This window comes from Myotis davidii, unplaced genomic scaffold (assembly GCF_000327345.1).
Source record: "Myotis davidii unplaced genomic scaffold, ASM32734v1 scaffold637, whole genome shotgun sequence".
Classification (NCBI taxonomy): domain Eukaryota; kingdom Metazoa; phylum Chordata; class Mammalia; order Chiroptera; family Vespertilionidae; genus Myotis; species Myotis davidii.
In genome coordinates, this window is record NW_006289494.1 from 457,439 (window position 1) to 474,574 (window position 17,136).

General features: G+C 37.0%; 1 protein-coding gene across 1 annotated transcript in view; it reads right to left on the reverse strand.

The window, feature by feature from the left end:
• PCCA (propionyl-CoA carboxylase alpha subunit) overlaps positions 1-17,136 on the reverse strand; it is a 371,281-nt gene that overhangs the window by 242,341 nt on the left and 111,804 nt on the right. The window contains exon 8 of the mRNA XM_006761966.2: positions 1,132-1,168. Coding sequence (XP_006762029.2) covers positions 1,132-1,168 — 37 coding nt within the window. The remainder of the gene's footprint in view (positions 1-1,131; positions 1,169-17,136) is intronic.

The window sequence follows — 17,136 nt, forward strand, 5'->3', positions numbered from 1 at the left end:
GTGACTCAGGCAGAGGGGGGGCGCATGGGGGCCCAGAGGCCCAGGTGCTGCCCAGGGCCCAGAGGTCAACTAGGACCTGCCCTTCCATGGCAGACGCTCGCACTTCAATCACAGGCCAGGCCTAGGAACCACACCCATGCAGGAATTTCAGGCACCAGGCCTCTAGTTTACTAATAAAAGTGGTCACTTTCAAACCAAGAAGATATTTCTGCAAATCACAACTATGTAAACTTTGCCAAATCAAATGCTCTCCAAATGAATAAAATAAGTCTAAATGATCACTCTTAATGAGAAAACAGAACTAAAGAAATGTTCATGTGGGAGGCTACAAAACGGCCCCATCAGTGTAGGAATGCTAATAAGATGCTGTGAATTCCTGACTAGCAAGTATTGTCTAATTTCTCTCATATCTGCAAATATCTATCAAGTACAAAATAGTAATTTGATTAATAAAACTGTGGTTATTTCGTTGCCTTGCTAATCCTCAATAGCAATGTACCCTCATACATTTCCTTAATTAGCTAGCATTTAAAAAATAAAATAGTCCTGAGCTCCAAGAATATTTTTGAAAATACAGAGTTGAGAAACACTGCCCTGGTACAATTATGCCTAAAACAGCCAAGTAAAATAGTCAGTAAAATGTCCTTCAGTTTACCTTTTACTCCAATTTAGAATACTCAGTTCTAACTTCTCACATTCTTTTTTCTCTTTCCTAGCAAAATTGGTGATATTTAATATCTTAGGAAAAACAAAAAATTGAAGAGCCTTGTTAAACATGATATCTTTGTTTTAACCATATATGTCCTTAACTTTAAATAAGTTTCATTCAATTCCGTACATATAAATTTACATTACATTCAAGCTCAGGAATTCTTAAGATAATTCCCTCTTTTAATTAGTCAGTGATTTCACCTATTAAAAGAGCTATAATTAAGGTCAAATTACTCTTTAAGTTCACTTTAATAACAGAATATGGTAATTCGGCAGAAAAATTCTTCCAGAGTGACAGCTAATCAGAAACCTAAACTATTAAAATATTATTTGCTCTATGGGAATTTCTTATTACATATTTACTCAGCCATATCTGCTAAAAGACAGAGAAACTCTACCAAAGTTAATTTAAGAACTTACCAATTTCCCTTGCAATTCTGACAGCTTCATCTGCATCCTGTAAAAGCAGGAAATGAGACCCAACATTAATCCCATCAGCCATTGCACAATGTCTTTAGGGCAGTCATATATTGCACCACTGTCTCCTCTGATTCATTTAATGTTCAATTTTACAACCTTCTAACCCTTTTCATTCAGAGAAATGTAAAATTAATACCATAAGTGGAATGTAAATTTTACCTCATCATTATTATATTAAGAAACTCAAAGCAGTTTGAAATGAGCTGGCAGGAAGCACTACCAGAATTGCCAAATGATTTGGTGCAGTTGCTGAAGTTTAACAGCAGAATTTAGATGTTTACAATCAATACTAAATCATAAATCAGATCATTAAAGCTTGTCCACAGCCAGCTTGTTTTTGTCTCTCTGATATTTATATGTCATGTTTTCCTAGATTCTGTCAGCAGGGGGAGTTGATTCTCTATTGTTAGGAAGAAGCTCAATAGATTTTCCAGAAATAAAAAAGTAAATTCCCAGTATCTATAGGAATTACCAATTGTCATCATCATCGTCCCTGCAACCACCACCACCAAAAAAAAAAAATCCTTTAGAAATATCCATTACTTTTTCTTTCTTCTTTTTTATTTCACACCTTTTCACTATTTTATCTTTAAAAAACAGAAATTCAACAAACCAACCAGTGGGGGTAAAACTTCCAAAAAGCCAAGAAAAGAACATGCATTCCAAAACAGTACAAGGTAAAAGCTTATGAATGTAAGGATTAGTTACTGCTAATCAACTAATATCACTGAAAAGACAAAACCTTCCCTTGAATCTAAACCATTTCATTGATCATTAACTCTCACCTAACATGCCTCACTTAGGACATTCTTGAAACATTTCCCCATATAACAACAAAGAGAAAGCTGAAAAGAAGGTGTTAAATACATCCTCCTAGTAAATTTAACTTTTTTTTATAAATCAGTGACATAAACTATCACAAGGAATGACAATAATTTTTTGAAACCACTAACTGGTAAGCATGCCTGAATTTTTTAGAAAATAACTTTAAAGTATTAAAGGGAAGGCATTTTTTAAGCTTTTAAGCAAATACTTTAAAAATGTAGAGTAACCAAATCAGAATCCTTCCCCAAAAGTGGGAGCAGGGGAACTGGTTCATTTATGTCTAATAAAAAAAATCTTCTTTAAAAGTCTTCAGTACCTAATAACATCCCCCTGAATAAGGAGGTTGGCAGGGGAAGTTGTCAGAAAAATTTAATTTCCTTTCATTAGCCAGTCTGCTCCACAAATAGGTGCTTGTTAAGTTCAAAGCAGTCCTGAAAGCGACATCAGTTTTAAGTCTTTTTTTTTTTTTACTCCAAGCAGTCACATCTGCTAATGAGATTTTCCAAATAACAATTGTTTTCAAGTCAGAGATAAATCTATACCTCCCATTCTACGCCCCTCCCCCGAAAAAAATCAAGGTTTACTGCTTTATTACACCTTGCTGTTTTTGCTGACCCTACATTCTCCAAATTTTAGGTTAAAGGTATAAAAATCATGAAAAGGGTCATTTAAGAATGTTAGTGGTTTCCACACATTGAGTTGGAAGGTTCTTTGTTGGAGCCAGTGACAGTTATTGGAGAATACTTCCCCTTAATAGCCTCTCTGTCAGGAAGTGTTAAACCTGCCAAATGCGGACAATTAGTGCCTCGCGAACAAAATACAGGAAGAGTGCTGGTTGATGGAGACTGGATTGTAAGAAGCCAAGAAGGAAACTTTAAACAAGTCTTTTCTTTCAGAAGTGTAATAGTATATTTGCAAAAGATATTCTGAGAGAAAATCAACTGCTGTCTAAAAAGTTCGTTACCTTGAGAGATAAGGCAGATGCTAAAAGATAATTCCTATAATTCATTAGTTATATTTTAGCATTGAGTATATAGTATATACATATTATGAATGTGTGTATATAAAAAGATTTGTTTATACATAGCAAATCTTCTAAAAATTCTTTAACTGCCACAAATCCAACACTTCTATACACTGTCACAAAAAAATCTTATCTTTCAACTAATCGCTATTGCTTAAGTTTTCTTACTATGAAAAGCAAGTTCTAATAAGTGAACTTGCAAGTGAAATCAAACTACCTTAAAAATCCACTTTTCACTTGTCATTCATTCATCCAAAAATGTTTTATTGAGGACATATTATAGACTGGACATTAAAAATCTGTTATTAGTTTCAACAATAAACTATTAAATACACTCAGCTCCAATACATTCTTCAGCACATTTGGTTTTATTATTGGGCTATATAAAACTAATTTTAAAGAGACAAAAAGCACCATGTAGCTCTAAACTCAGTAACACTAACTGAAATATACAGTATAACTTCCTTATTCGGCTATAGGCAGAAAAAAATTTTAATAAAAAATTAGAATCAATAAAAAAAAAAGACCAAAAATCATCAGGAAATGAGCAAATAATTAAATATTAAGTTTACATGAAATAAAATCTAAAAGGGTAATATATAAAATATGTTCAACTTTTGTTATAGTTATAGAGAGAGATACAAATTGAAGCAACAAGAGGCACTTTTCATCTGTCAAAGTTTGGTAAGAGCAAGCAGAGATGACCTGAAGGTAAACAAGCATCACACTCACTACTGATATAGTATAAAATGGGGCGATCTTTTTCAAAAGAAATTGTTAGTATCTATCAAAAACTTGAGGACACACGTCTTTCATCCCAGCAATTTCTTTTTTTATAAGTTACCCTACACACACACACACACACACACACACACACACACACACACACGGAGAGGTATGCAAACATTCATTATTTTCATTTTATTGGTGGTGTTCTGATTAGAAAAGAAAATGGGGGAGAGATTAACCAGGGAACTTATATGCATAGCACAGGGACACAGACAATAGTCTGCTGAAGGCCTGTGGGGGGCAGGGAGGGTAAGGAGGGGGTCAATGGGAAAACAAAAGAAACAAAGGGTAGATCTGTAATACTTTCAACAATAAAGATAAAAATTTAAAAAAAATAAAATCAGAAAAACAAGGCCTTCAATAAGGAACTGGTACCTTATTTGGTGCATATATAGAATGGAATATTACACAGCCTTTTAAAGAATGAGATTGATCCATGCATTCTTATTCATTTATTTACTCATTGATTTAGTAAATATTTACTGCCCAAATACCACATGAAATAGGTGTTGCCCTTGTGAAACTTACAGCCTAATGAGAGGAAAAGAGTAAACAAATTGATTGAGAATTGAAATAAATATTACATGGAAATGAACAGTACTAAGGGAGAGAGTGAGCGGGAGGGACTTCGATATAAACTGCTCAGAAAGGGTCCTTCCTAAGTAAAATTCAAATTAAAGCTTGGCGATAATAAATTCTGCACTCCTACAAAAACAACAGCCAGCCACCACACCATGGGAAGATCTGGAAGAAAAGAACCTAGACAAAAGGAACAATATGTACAAAAACCCTAAATTATCCAGGCACATAATAGGTTCTAGAAAGAAAAAAAGACCCAAGAGGTGAAACTGAAGCACAGTAAGGAAGTGGCAGGATAACACGGAGGTAGAACGCCTGGCCTGTTCTGGCAGGCACTTGGGGAATTTGGTAGAGTTCCAAACGCCTTGGCTCTTTACAGAGGAATGATGACTCAGGTTTAAGTTTTAAGAAGACAATTCTAAAAGGGATTAAGAAGTATAAATTGGTAGTTACAAAATACTCACAGGGATGTAAAGTATCTCACAGTTTAGGAAATACAGTCAATGTTATAATCACTATGTCTGGTGCCACGTGGGTACTAGATTTATTGGGGGAATCTCTTTGTAACATATATGCTTGTCTAACCACTATGCCATATACCTGAAATGAATACAAAATAATATTGAATGGAAACTGTAATTGAAAATTAAAATTTTTTAAATCAAGCAGAAATATTTTAGTCTACCTGCAGATGCATAAAGAAGGAGTAAGTTTTGTTATCCAAGGAAAAAAGAAAATTCTAAATATATGCAAAATTTAATATGTATTGTAGAATGGAAAGAAAGTTATCTGTAATAGATACAATATGACCATATCTACATTAAGACAGAGAAAAAAATATTTGGATGCTCATAAAAACTTGCATATGGCACAAACAAAAAAACTCAGCTTTAGTTACTACTTGAAGGCAGTTGAGGAAAGAAAGGAACTTTTACTTATCCTTATATAACCTCAGATACACATTAAAAACTTACAGCATAAAGATCAAAATTTCATACTTCATACTACTTTCATAATTTAAAAATTAAATCAATCACACTTAAAGGTGTTGTCAAAATTACCTAATTAATGATTTCCATGGCAACAAATGTTATCAAAACAAACTAGTATTCCAAAAATCTGCTTAAATTTTCCATAGCTCCCCACTGCCTTAAGACCAAATTTAAACTTCTTGCCCGGGTTTAAATACTTGATCCTGCTGGGCCACCAGTTTCATCCAGTCAATATCAATGTTGCACTTTACTCCCTACCACAGAGCCCAGGCCTTCTCCCCGGCCTTTACACATCCTACTAGGCTCTGTCAGAAACTCCCTTCTCTTCTACCTCCTTTCACCAAGCCAACTCTATTACTATATACCATATACTAGGACCTGAAGACGTGGGAGGGAAAAAGAAAGGCACCCTCCCAGCCTTCCTGTAATTTACAGTCTAGTGGAAAAGACAGACTTTAACTATGATTGCACAGCAACTAAAAAAATAGTAATTATTGAGATGCATGTTATACAGAAGTAGAGAGGGCTTATGACAGCAGGGGATCTCTAATTCAAAATCAGAGTTCCAGGACACTTCTCAGACATAGTGACTCTGAAAGGAGGCCTCAGGAATAAAAGTATGATGGAAGTCAGCATGGCTGGGCCTGAAGAATGAGCCTACAGTAGAGTTAAGCAGGCCTCACAGGCCACATTAAAAAGACTGAACTTCAGTCTAAAAGCAAGGAAATGAAGCCTCACTCTGTCTGCATTTTGAAAAAGTTTAGCATATAATATTATTACTATGTGTATTTCTTACCTCCCTATCCCATTAAAATGTAAGCTCCATGAAGGCAGAAATCTCCATCTAGTTAGTTCAGTGACATATTTCAAATGCCTAGAACAGTGCGCACAGCAGTTATTCAATAAACTGTTGTTGAATGAGGGATGAAATGAAGGAATGAACAAATGAATAGTTTAGACATGTTCCCTCGCTAGGTTCTCCAGCCAGGTTCTGTCCAGGTTCTTCAGCCAGGTTCAGTCACCAGGTTCTAGTCAGGTTCTGTTGCCATCTTCTATCCAGGTTCTATAGCCAGGTTCTGCCTCTAGGATCTTCAGCCAGGTTCTCTCGCTAGGTTCTGTCTCTAGGTTCTGTGTCTAGTTTCTTTCCAGGCTCTTTTGGCACTTAAAGTTAAGAGGTTTTATTTCCTCCCTAACTTCAAGGGAAAATCCCTACCTGGGGAAACAACCTTTCTTGGAGAGGTGACCTTGGTTAAAACACAGCGCCAAGGTGAGCAAACATATTAAGAACAGTATGCCATATATGCCAGGTCCCTTGAAACAGCAAGGATGGACTGGCTCCTGGCACCCTGGCCTTCTAATTCTCGATCAAGCACATTCTTCATTGCATCATGCAACTTCAACAATTGGAAAGTTCAGTTTCAAAGAACCTATTCTTAAAAATTATATAGATAGCGATAACCTGCCATTTTAAAATAAATATTGCACTAATTTAAACAATCAAATTTAAATGGCAATAAATGTTCAAATAGAAGGGCTACAAGTTTAAGTTATACTAAAAAGTAATACAAAGCAGATTCATTTCAACTTACAGATACTAAACTTTACATTTTTAATTTGCATCTATGATTTCTTTTTTTATTTTTAAATTTCTTTATTGATTTAATAAAAATATGAAATAACTATTAAACTTTACGTTATCAAATACACTTGATCTTTATTTATATAAAATACATTTCCTCAAAGCAAAGCATCATTTCTTCTTCACAAATCCAACTTGGCAATACCTTCTATCTATATATAATAAAGAGGTAACATGCAAATTAGATCAGGACACTGTAATGGTCACGACCAGCTCAGGAGGAGGGGCCAGGTGTGAGCACGGAGCCTGAGAGAACAGACAGGGCGGCCCGCACCTGGCCCCAGAATGAACAACACGCAGGGGGCCGGAGCGGAGACACAAACCCACAGTGGGGCCCAGTCCCCAGCAGCCTCACGGCCACGGAGCACCAGCAGTCCTGCCTCTGCTTGGGAGCTGCAGAAAAACACCTTCTCTGATCGCTCATTGGCTAAGCTTGCGGTATGCCACTTGCTTGGGTAATAAGAATCCAAGAAGGTGATCTAGGGTTTTTCCACCTCACTCCTGGAGGAAAAAATGAAGGTCTGCTGATGGAGGGGCTAAGAAATGTCATATCCTGCCTTAGCCAGTTAGGCTCAGTGAATAGAGCCTCAGCCTGCGGACAACAGGGTCCGGGTTTGATTCTGATCAAGGGCATGTACCTAGGTTGCAGGCTCCTCCCTGGCCGGGGCCCAAGTCAGGGCTCATGCAGGAGGCAACCAATCGAAGTGTGCCTCTCACATTGATGTTTCTCTCTGTCTTTCCCTTTCTCTTCCACGCGCTCTAAAAATCAATGGAAAAATATCCTCAGATGAGTATATAAAAAAAAGAAAGAAATGTCATATCCTATGAAAGAGACATCTTGAAAATGCCTAAAGAAAGCTGTCATTTTTTTGTGGTGAAGGGACTGGAGTCTGTGTTGATGAAAACACCTTGGTGGCTGCAGCGGCTGGCAGTGGCAGTAGCAGCGAGGTGACAGGGGTGGTGCCTTTCCCTGATCAGCCTGGTCGCCTCTCATGGGGAGTGGGCCTAAGCCGTCAGTAGGACAACCCCTGATGGTTCCCGGACTGTGAGAGGAAGCAGGCTGGGCTGAGGGATCCCCCCACGCCCCCCGCCACCCAATCGGGCCTCTAGTATGAAGATAAAGCAAAACTGATTCTGTTTAACACTCTTATCTTTAGAGCATTCTTAAGACAGTTCTCAGAGCTTATAATTACATGATATACAATCAATATATGAAAATACTAAAGGGATTTAAAAAGCAGGTTCTGTTCAAGTATTATTGAATTACATTCTATAATTTACTTAAAATTTTTTCTAACAAGTGCAATAATCCCCTTAAAAATAGAAAATTACAATACAAAAATTTTAATATAATAAAACGAATTTGATGCTACTGATTCCCTTACATAATTTTCAATCGAAGTATTTAGAGTAATTTTGGATTCATATGAAAAGTAATATATTTGAGAAATTACAAAAAAATGAAAAATGTATTAGCGTAAGATGGCTTCAAATTGGGAGGTCGAAAAAGGAACAGTCCAATAATATCAGATGACTCTATTCTTCCAAACCAACAATTTTCAACCACTATTCCACAAGAATTTTTAAAACATGCAATACCTGACTATTTAGTCAGGGGTACTGAACTCTTTTCCCTTAGATCAGTGGTTCTCAACCTTCCTAATGCCACGACCCTTTAATACAGCTCCTCATCTTGTGGTGACCCCCAACCATAAAATTATTTTCATTGCTACTTCATAACTGTAATTTTGCTACTGTTATGAATCGTCATGTAAATATCTGATATGCAGGATGTATTTTCATTGTTACAAATTGAACATAATTAAAGCATAGTGATTAATCACAAAAACAATATGTAATTATATATGTGTTTTCCAATGGCCTTAGGGCAACTCCTGTGAAAGGGTCATTCGACCCCCAAAGGGGTCTCAACCCACAGGTTGAGAACAGCTGCCTTAGATTGTCAAATAGAAAAATGACAACAGCCAACACAACAATAGTGATCTAGTGTGAATGAATTTTTAAAAAATGTTTTTGTCCAGATCACAAAAAACACACTTTTGGTGTGCCACAAAATTTTAGTAATTAGTTTATGAGTGTCATGAGATGAAAAAAGTTAAAAGTCACTGTTCTAAATGATAAAAATCCCTGTGGTTCATTCTGTAATCCCACTTTGTTTTGAAGGAAGACACACTTAGGGTCTAAAGTGGAACACTTCAAAACACTGATGAGGAAAGGGTTTTAGGAAAGTAATAAGCTATACAATTCCAAAACAGCAGTTCAAGAAATGGAAAATGAGGAAAAAAGCCAATGGAACCAATAACTATTGCTGTTATTCCTCTACTAGTGGCCCGGTGCACGAAATTCATGCACGGGGCGGGGGGGAGGAGGGGGAGATTCCCTCAGCCCAGCCTGCACCCTCTCCAATCGGGGACTCCTTGGGGGATGTCCAGCTGCCCTCTTACAATCTGGGACTGCTGGCTCCTAACCTCTCACCTGCCTTCCTGCCTGATTGCCCCTAATTGCCCTGCCCTGCTGGCCTGATCTCACCCCTAACTGCTTCTGCCTGCCTGATCACCCCTAACTGCCCTCCCCTGCTGGCCTGATCTCGCCCCCAACTCCCCTCCCCTGCTGGCCTGATCTTGCCCCCAACGACCCTATCCTGCCGGCCTGATCTCGCCCACAACTGCCCTCCCCTGCCAGCTTGATTGGCCCTAACTGCCTCTGCCTCGGCCCCCACCACCATGTCATTGTCCAGAAGTTGGACGTCCGGATGACATGGTCTAATTAGCATATTACCCTTTTATTAGTATAGATTTCAGCATATTTTACATTTGAGTGAGTTCTATCATCCAACCCAAGAACAAACAGTAAAAAATTCTGTTTTATAGAGACATGGTGAGAGGGATGGGTGATATTGCTAAAACCACATAAGTAGAGCACAAAACAATACAAAAAGGAGCTCACAAAACTCGGGTGCATTTTCTGCAAACCAAATATACTTGTTAACCCGCCTGGGAGCAGCAAAGCCCCGTAGCTAAGAGTAAAAGTGTTGGAGTAGAAAAACTGGGCCCCAACACTGGCTCTGTGACAGTGAACGAATTACCTACACTCTGGGATTTGGTTTCCTTATCTGTAAGATGGAGATAATAACAGTATCCATCTCACAGGGTTATTGAAAAGATGAAATTAGTTAAGGCTGAAGCACACTAGAACACTCAATTAAGATTGGCAATCTTAAATTGGGCAGGCCACCATCCCAAACTACCAAGATTGTTCCTTTCTCATCTTGGTAGTTTGGGGTGATGGCCTGCCTGATCTTCGTTGTGTATCCTGTGGTCATCATTCATCTTCTGAACCTGTATAACATAGAATTAATACTAGCACTACAATACTGCAAAAAAAAAAAAATTGTGCATGCATCTCCAGTGCACTTCACTGGTTCAGATGATCTGGGACCTCATTATTGCTGGTGGGCTGGGAAGCAAAAGCTATAACAAAGACAGGCAAATTCAAATAGATCTCCTTGATGCTAAACACCCAATTTATTTCCACAGTAATGTTAGTATCAAATACTGACTCTGCTGTCCACAATTCAGACCATACTTCTTTCTCACTATGTACAGCCTACTTACCAACCCTGAATTCTGTACTTACTGGGTGGGAGTCCTGCTACTCATTCTAATGGGAAGCTACATAGGAGTTTACTTTCCTCTGCTGGCTCTAGAACAAATACGCAACTGTTTTTTCAAAATCAAATCAAATTACTGTTTCAAAACACTATGGGTAACTCTACCTGTACACAAAAAGCATCTTCAAACTATTCTGCATTCATATATAATGTAAAACTTTCAACAATCCCAGGTTCAGGAAATAGGTTTCAGCGGATTGTGTTTTCCAGAAAACTGCAAGTCAAGCAGAAGACTTTGTTTTAATATATTTTTTAATCTTTCTAAAATTTACTATATATTTCTACAATTGCAAAACAACACAAGAAATATAACTGATTTTTTTCAAAACTATAAAGTTTTTGTGGCATCATCAATAAAGTTATTCTTGGTAGTAGAGAAAAGGGATACTGTACTTTGTAATTACTAGGACACAGCTTTTCAATTTTTGTGTGTTTTTTTTTAATGATTTACTTCACACTAGTTTCTGTTGTTATTCCACTGTTTCGGCTAGAGCAAGAGCACCATTTTTAAAATCTGGGTAATTAGCTGTCTTGGCAAATTTGGGTCAGTGGTTAGAGCATCAGCTCTCGCACCAAAGGGTCTCAGGTTCAATTCCCAGTCAAGGACAGGTATCTTAGCTAAAAGCTCAATCTCTGGCTCTGGAAGGGCGTGTACAGGAGGTAACCAATAGATGTGTCTCTCTCACATCAATGTTTCTCTTTTCCTTTCTCCACCCCCTCTCTTCCACTCTATCTAAAAACAATGGAAAAATATCCTTGGGTGAGTATTAAATAAATATATAAAATAAGTAAAATAACTTAAAATCTGGCAAACTGAGTGATAAAAATAATTACTACGTTAAAACTATACGAACCTCATTCAAATACATTATTATACTCTGCTCTGAGATGTAAATAGGTATTACTTTCTCTCTCAGGACAACAGGAACTCAAGACAAGTTTAATGTATTTCCCACAAGATAATATGCTGATAAGGATTATAATCAAATACAGTACAGCAATTTAATCATTAATAATTCCTCCCTCTGCTTCCCACCTGCCATCTAACAGATCACATAATCCGATAGAATCAACTTCCCCTATCTATCTCCACACCATCTACTTTGCTCCATTCTGATATGTTATTTTAGGTCCCTTATCATTTCTTGCCTGGATTAAAGGAGGAGCACTCTAATTCATCTACCAACCTGCTCCTGTACATTTCCTGTATCACAAACCAAAGTAAGTTTTCTAATTCCACAATTGTATCATGTTAACGTTTCTATCATTTATTTACCTTTTCTCCATTCAGAGGCTCCCAAAGCCACAGGAATAAACCTCCAAACCCAGTTACACAACATTCAAGTCATACATATCTGGATCCTAAATCTATCTCCAGCTCATTTACTACAGACCCTCACACTGTATCCCAGCAGTTTTTTAAAGCCCCCACGGTCCCTCAGCTCCAAGCTTTCACAATAAGATTATTTTCACTGACCGTAGAGCTGTGTCTCCATCATCATCCTCACTTTCTAGCTAACTCATTTCTACTCAGACTTCAAGTATCACTTAGATATCACTTCCATTAGAAGATCTGCCATGATACCCTGAATGCCCCTTCTACATGGGCCCCATGCATTCTGAGCTTAGCATTATTAAAATGTGTTAAATTGCCTGTCTATTTGTAGGTAGGTCTCCCAGTGGAGACTTGAAATTCTTTGAACTTGGTGTCTACAGCTTGTTATTCTTTGCCATACAAGCAGAATATAATATAGTTGCCAAGAAAAAGAATTTAATCTTAAGTATACCACAGGCTAATATTTTTAAACCCTAAGAATTTAAAACAGAAATGTCTATAAGTAGCACATACATTCTTCCAACGCAAAAGTACTGCTAATGTAACTGCCAAAACCATAAGGTCTTCAAAAAATGTACACTATATATCTGCATCAGCAACACTCTATCTGCATAGATATCCTCAAAAGTAATCTTTTACCTAACAAATCTAAGTTACAAAATGTGAAACATGGTGTCATTCCAAATGAATATGTAATTACTACACAAGAAATTCCAATTAATAATCACACCTGAAAGAAAAAAATACCCATAGCCTCATATCGGAAATAGCAAACTGGAAATAAAACTAATATTCAAACTTAGAGAAACAAAAGGGCATTCCTTAAAAACACTTCTAAATACTTATCTGAAAACTATAACCTGCAGGTTCAATTGTGGCTTAAATTAAACCAGACAATAAGTGTTAAGCACTGTAAACCATAGTTAAAGTTAACACAGATAATGAAAACCTATCATTATTTGAGAATATAATGGGATCTTAAAAATCACCTATAACACACAGGGAGATAAAATTGAAGATAACTATTTATTTTTTTCTACTTTCTACTTTTCCCTATTTTTCAAATTAACAGTGGCTGCAAATAAAAATAGACTGTCAAATGCAACCTTCCTGAAAAAACAACCAAAATAACTTGTTGAACAGGCAAACCAAGTGAATTACCTACTACAGTAAAGGTTACCATCTCTTTGAGCTTCCACAGAAATCTGCTAATAGCTACAGTTCAAGGTCCTGTATGCAAAAACTGCATTGCTCTGGGGATGCGAAGCACAGAATAGGGACTATAATCAATAATATTATAATAACTGCATATGGTGCCAGGAGGGTTCTGGATATATCGGGGGAAACACTTTGTGAAGTATGTGCTTGTACACCTGAAACTAATACAATACAATAGTGAATGTAAATTGCAATTTAAAGATAATATTTTTTTAAATGTAGCATTTCTCTGATGCCCACCTGGGCCCCCCATTAAGGGGCCTCCCCAACCACAATGATCAGAAAAATCTCACATTGAGTAGAACTCCAATTTTCTTTTCAGGAATTTTAGGAATGAGGAACACTTTGATTTCCCTTTTTTGTAAATACATTTTTATTGATTTCAGAGAGGAAGGCAGAGGGAGAAAGAGATAGAAACATCAATAAGGAGAGAGAATCATTGATCTGCTGCCTCCTCTATGCCCACTACTGGGGATTAAGCCACAACCCAGGCATGTGCCCTTTCTGGAAACTAAACCGTGACATCCTGGTTCATAGGTTGATGCTCAATCACTGAACCACACTGGCTAGGACTTTTTTTAAATATATGCTTGTAATATATATAATTTTATTTATTGTTTGAGCTAGAAACATTGACTTGTTGTTCCGCTTATTTATGCATTCATTGGTTGATGCTTGTTTTTGCCCTGACCGGGGATGGAACCAGCAACCTTAGCATATTAGGAAGACACTTTAACCAACTGGCCTGCCTGAACAAGGGAACCCTTTGATTTTCTGATCAGATTTGAAAACATTTAGTAGAAGAAACCTTACTGATTATTAGCAAAACTTTCCTTGTAACAAAATATCCTCAATATTTTTTGTTCTAAGTACATATGCCAAAGTTCACATGGAAGAAGATAGGCACATGACCTATACGTTCATCTTAACACTAGCTACAGGAGCTACTGAATTCAGGTTTCATCAAATTAGTATCCAAATAGGGCAAAATTTGCCTTGAAACCCTTATTAAAACGTTCAGAACTTTCCTCTCTGTCTTGACTTGTTTTGTCCAAGGGAGTCTGGTTCTGGGAGAGATCTCCTCTCCAAATCACCAAGGCACTACCCATTGCCAGGTCTGCAATTAGAGATGGCTAATTATTAGGTTACTCACATTCATGTTCTTATCTTTCTAAATGACATAATTTCACTAGGGATCATTCAGAATTATAGCAAACTCCTTTTTCTTTTAATTTTGTTGTTGACAGTATTACAGATTTTCCAAATTTTCCCCCCTTTACCCACCTCCTCCTAGTAGACTCTTTTTTGTAAACCTTTGATATGAATGGTTCATTTGAGAGGCACCTTACAGAAAAAAAAAAAGGAAGCAATATCTGAATACCTAGTGTTCTGCTTTTTTATTATTATTAAAATGAGGAAGCTTCAAAAAAATAATTCAGATTCCAAAATTGTTTACAGGGAAGACAAGTTCATAAGGAAGAGGAAAGACATAGGAAAAGCCCAGAGAAAAATTCAAACTCTCTTAAACCTGATGGTTTTATCCTGCTATTCCTTTCTATCCTATGCTCCTCCATTTTCCTCTGTCCTGCTCCCTTCTCCTTCTGGCTGGCCAGAAACCCTCCAAGCATCATTTCCTTTTTAAATTAAGCCCTGTTAGAACAGGGCAAGCCTCTATGGCTGAACTAACGCCTTGGTCTCATTCTGAACTGAGTGGCATTACCAAAGACTCTCCAAAGCCTACACCAAACAGAAATTTACAGAGAAGTTGAAAATGCTCAAGGAAAGTATAAATTGGGGTCCCTAGATTTCTATCAATTGATTCATATTTCTAGTAAGAACCTCACATAAAATATTAGATTAAACAAGAGACTAGGAAGACCATGAGAGTGACTTGAGACTTCTAATTACAATGGAAATCAGAGAGACTTAGAATAACTGTAAATGACAGACAAGGTTACCCTGGCAGGCTACTACAAAAATCTTTCCTCTGGAAATAGGTTTTGCTAGCAAAGAAAGGATAAGTCCATTGGAAACTTCAGAGATGGGCTCTTTAATACCTTTAGACAGCACTTAGGAGTAGACCCTGAAGTATTTGTGACCCTGGCTCTCTCCTCACATTTTGTAAGCAGCCCTAACCCAGAAATAGAAAATATCATAAAACCTGGATGGAACTACCCACATTGTCAGATTTTCAAATCAAGTACCCATTTCCCATTTTACCCATCAACTCAAAAGAAGGAATTTCACTAATTATTATTAATTATTAATACAAGTAGTACACTATTAACCTTAAACCCTGCCATTGTTACACAAGCTTTCTTTCTCTGAGTCAACAAAGTGTTCGGATAATGTGTATCTCTCACACTCTTCACATTTCCCATGTCCCAGTCCACAACAGACACCTTTGCACTTTTATTCAAGGAACATTCCTTCTTTCTATGAGACATTGCATTCATTCACTGACTTCATAAGAAAGAACCTACCGTACAAATAGAAATTCCAGATCAAATCCTCTACTCATGACCTCTTCCTTAAACATCCTGAGGACTCTGATATTCTTCATCAAGATAGAATTTAGACTCAGATTCATTACTACCCTTGTGACTAAATCAAGCCCAAATTGAAGATTTCAAGAAATCCAAATTTCTTGTTAGAAAAACAAAACAAAACAAAACAAAACAATTATATTGGCAGAAATATTGGGGTTGACAAGCGCAAGGTTCATAATGATCTATTCAAACCACTACACAAACCTGCACAACTCTCTAAAATGAGAAGGTAAAGAAGTACTAAAATCCAAAGATTGACAGACAGCCTAATGAAGCAAAGATTTGTCATATATTGCTCAGTGTCTTTCAAGGCTGCAATCAAGGTGTAGGCCATACTGCATTTTCAATTGGAGGCTAAACTGGGACAATTTTAAGCTCATTCCTATGGTTGACAAATTTATTCCTGTGACTATAGGACAGTGGGGCCCCATCTTCTTACTGGCTCTTGGATGGCGATCAGATGCTGGGATCCTTTGGGCACTTAGATCCTTAAAAACTGTCAGCAATTCGTTGCCATGTGGGATTCCTCAATATGACTGCTTACTTCATCAAGCCAGTAATTACAACCTGTTCTCTAGTCTCCTACGATGGAGTCTTATATGATGAAACAGTCACAGGCGTGAAACCCAATTATTTTGCCCTATAATGTTATATCCCATCACCTTTTCATATAATGTAAGCTAATTAAAAGAGTTATATACTATCATCTTTTGCCATATGCTATTAGTTAGAGAAGTATATCACAGGTTCTACCCAAACTAAAGAGGGAATTACACAAAGTATTGGATGCCTGGCAGCTCCTAGAAAGTTAAACATAGAATTATCACATGCCCAAACAATTCTACTCCCACATGTAAGTATACCTCATTTTACTGTGCTTTGCTTTACTGTGCTTCACAGATGTTGTGGTGGTTGTTTTTTCAAAAACTGAAGGCAAAACCCTCCACTAGCAAAAATATTATGACTCTTTATTGCGATATTTGCTTTATTTCAGTGGTCTGGAACCAAATTCACAATATCTCTGAGGTATGCCTGTACATAACCAGAAGAACTTAAAATAGGTATTCAAACAAATACTTGTCCACAAATGTCCATAGCAGCACTATTCACAATCACTAAAAATGGAAACAACTCAAATGTCTATCAACTACTGAATGCATTTTTTAAAAGGTGATATAGTCATACTATGGAATATTATTTAGCCATCAAAAGAAATAAAGACTAATACATGCTACAAAATAGATCCTATTTTTTAAAAATCTTCACATGAGAATATGTTTTTATTGATTTTAGAAAGAGGAAG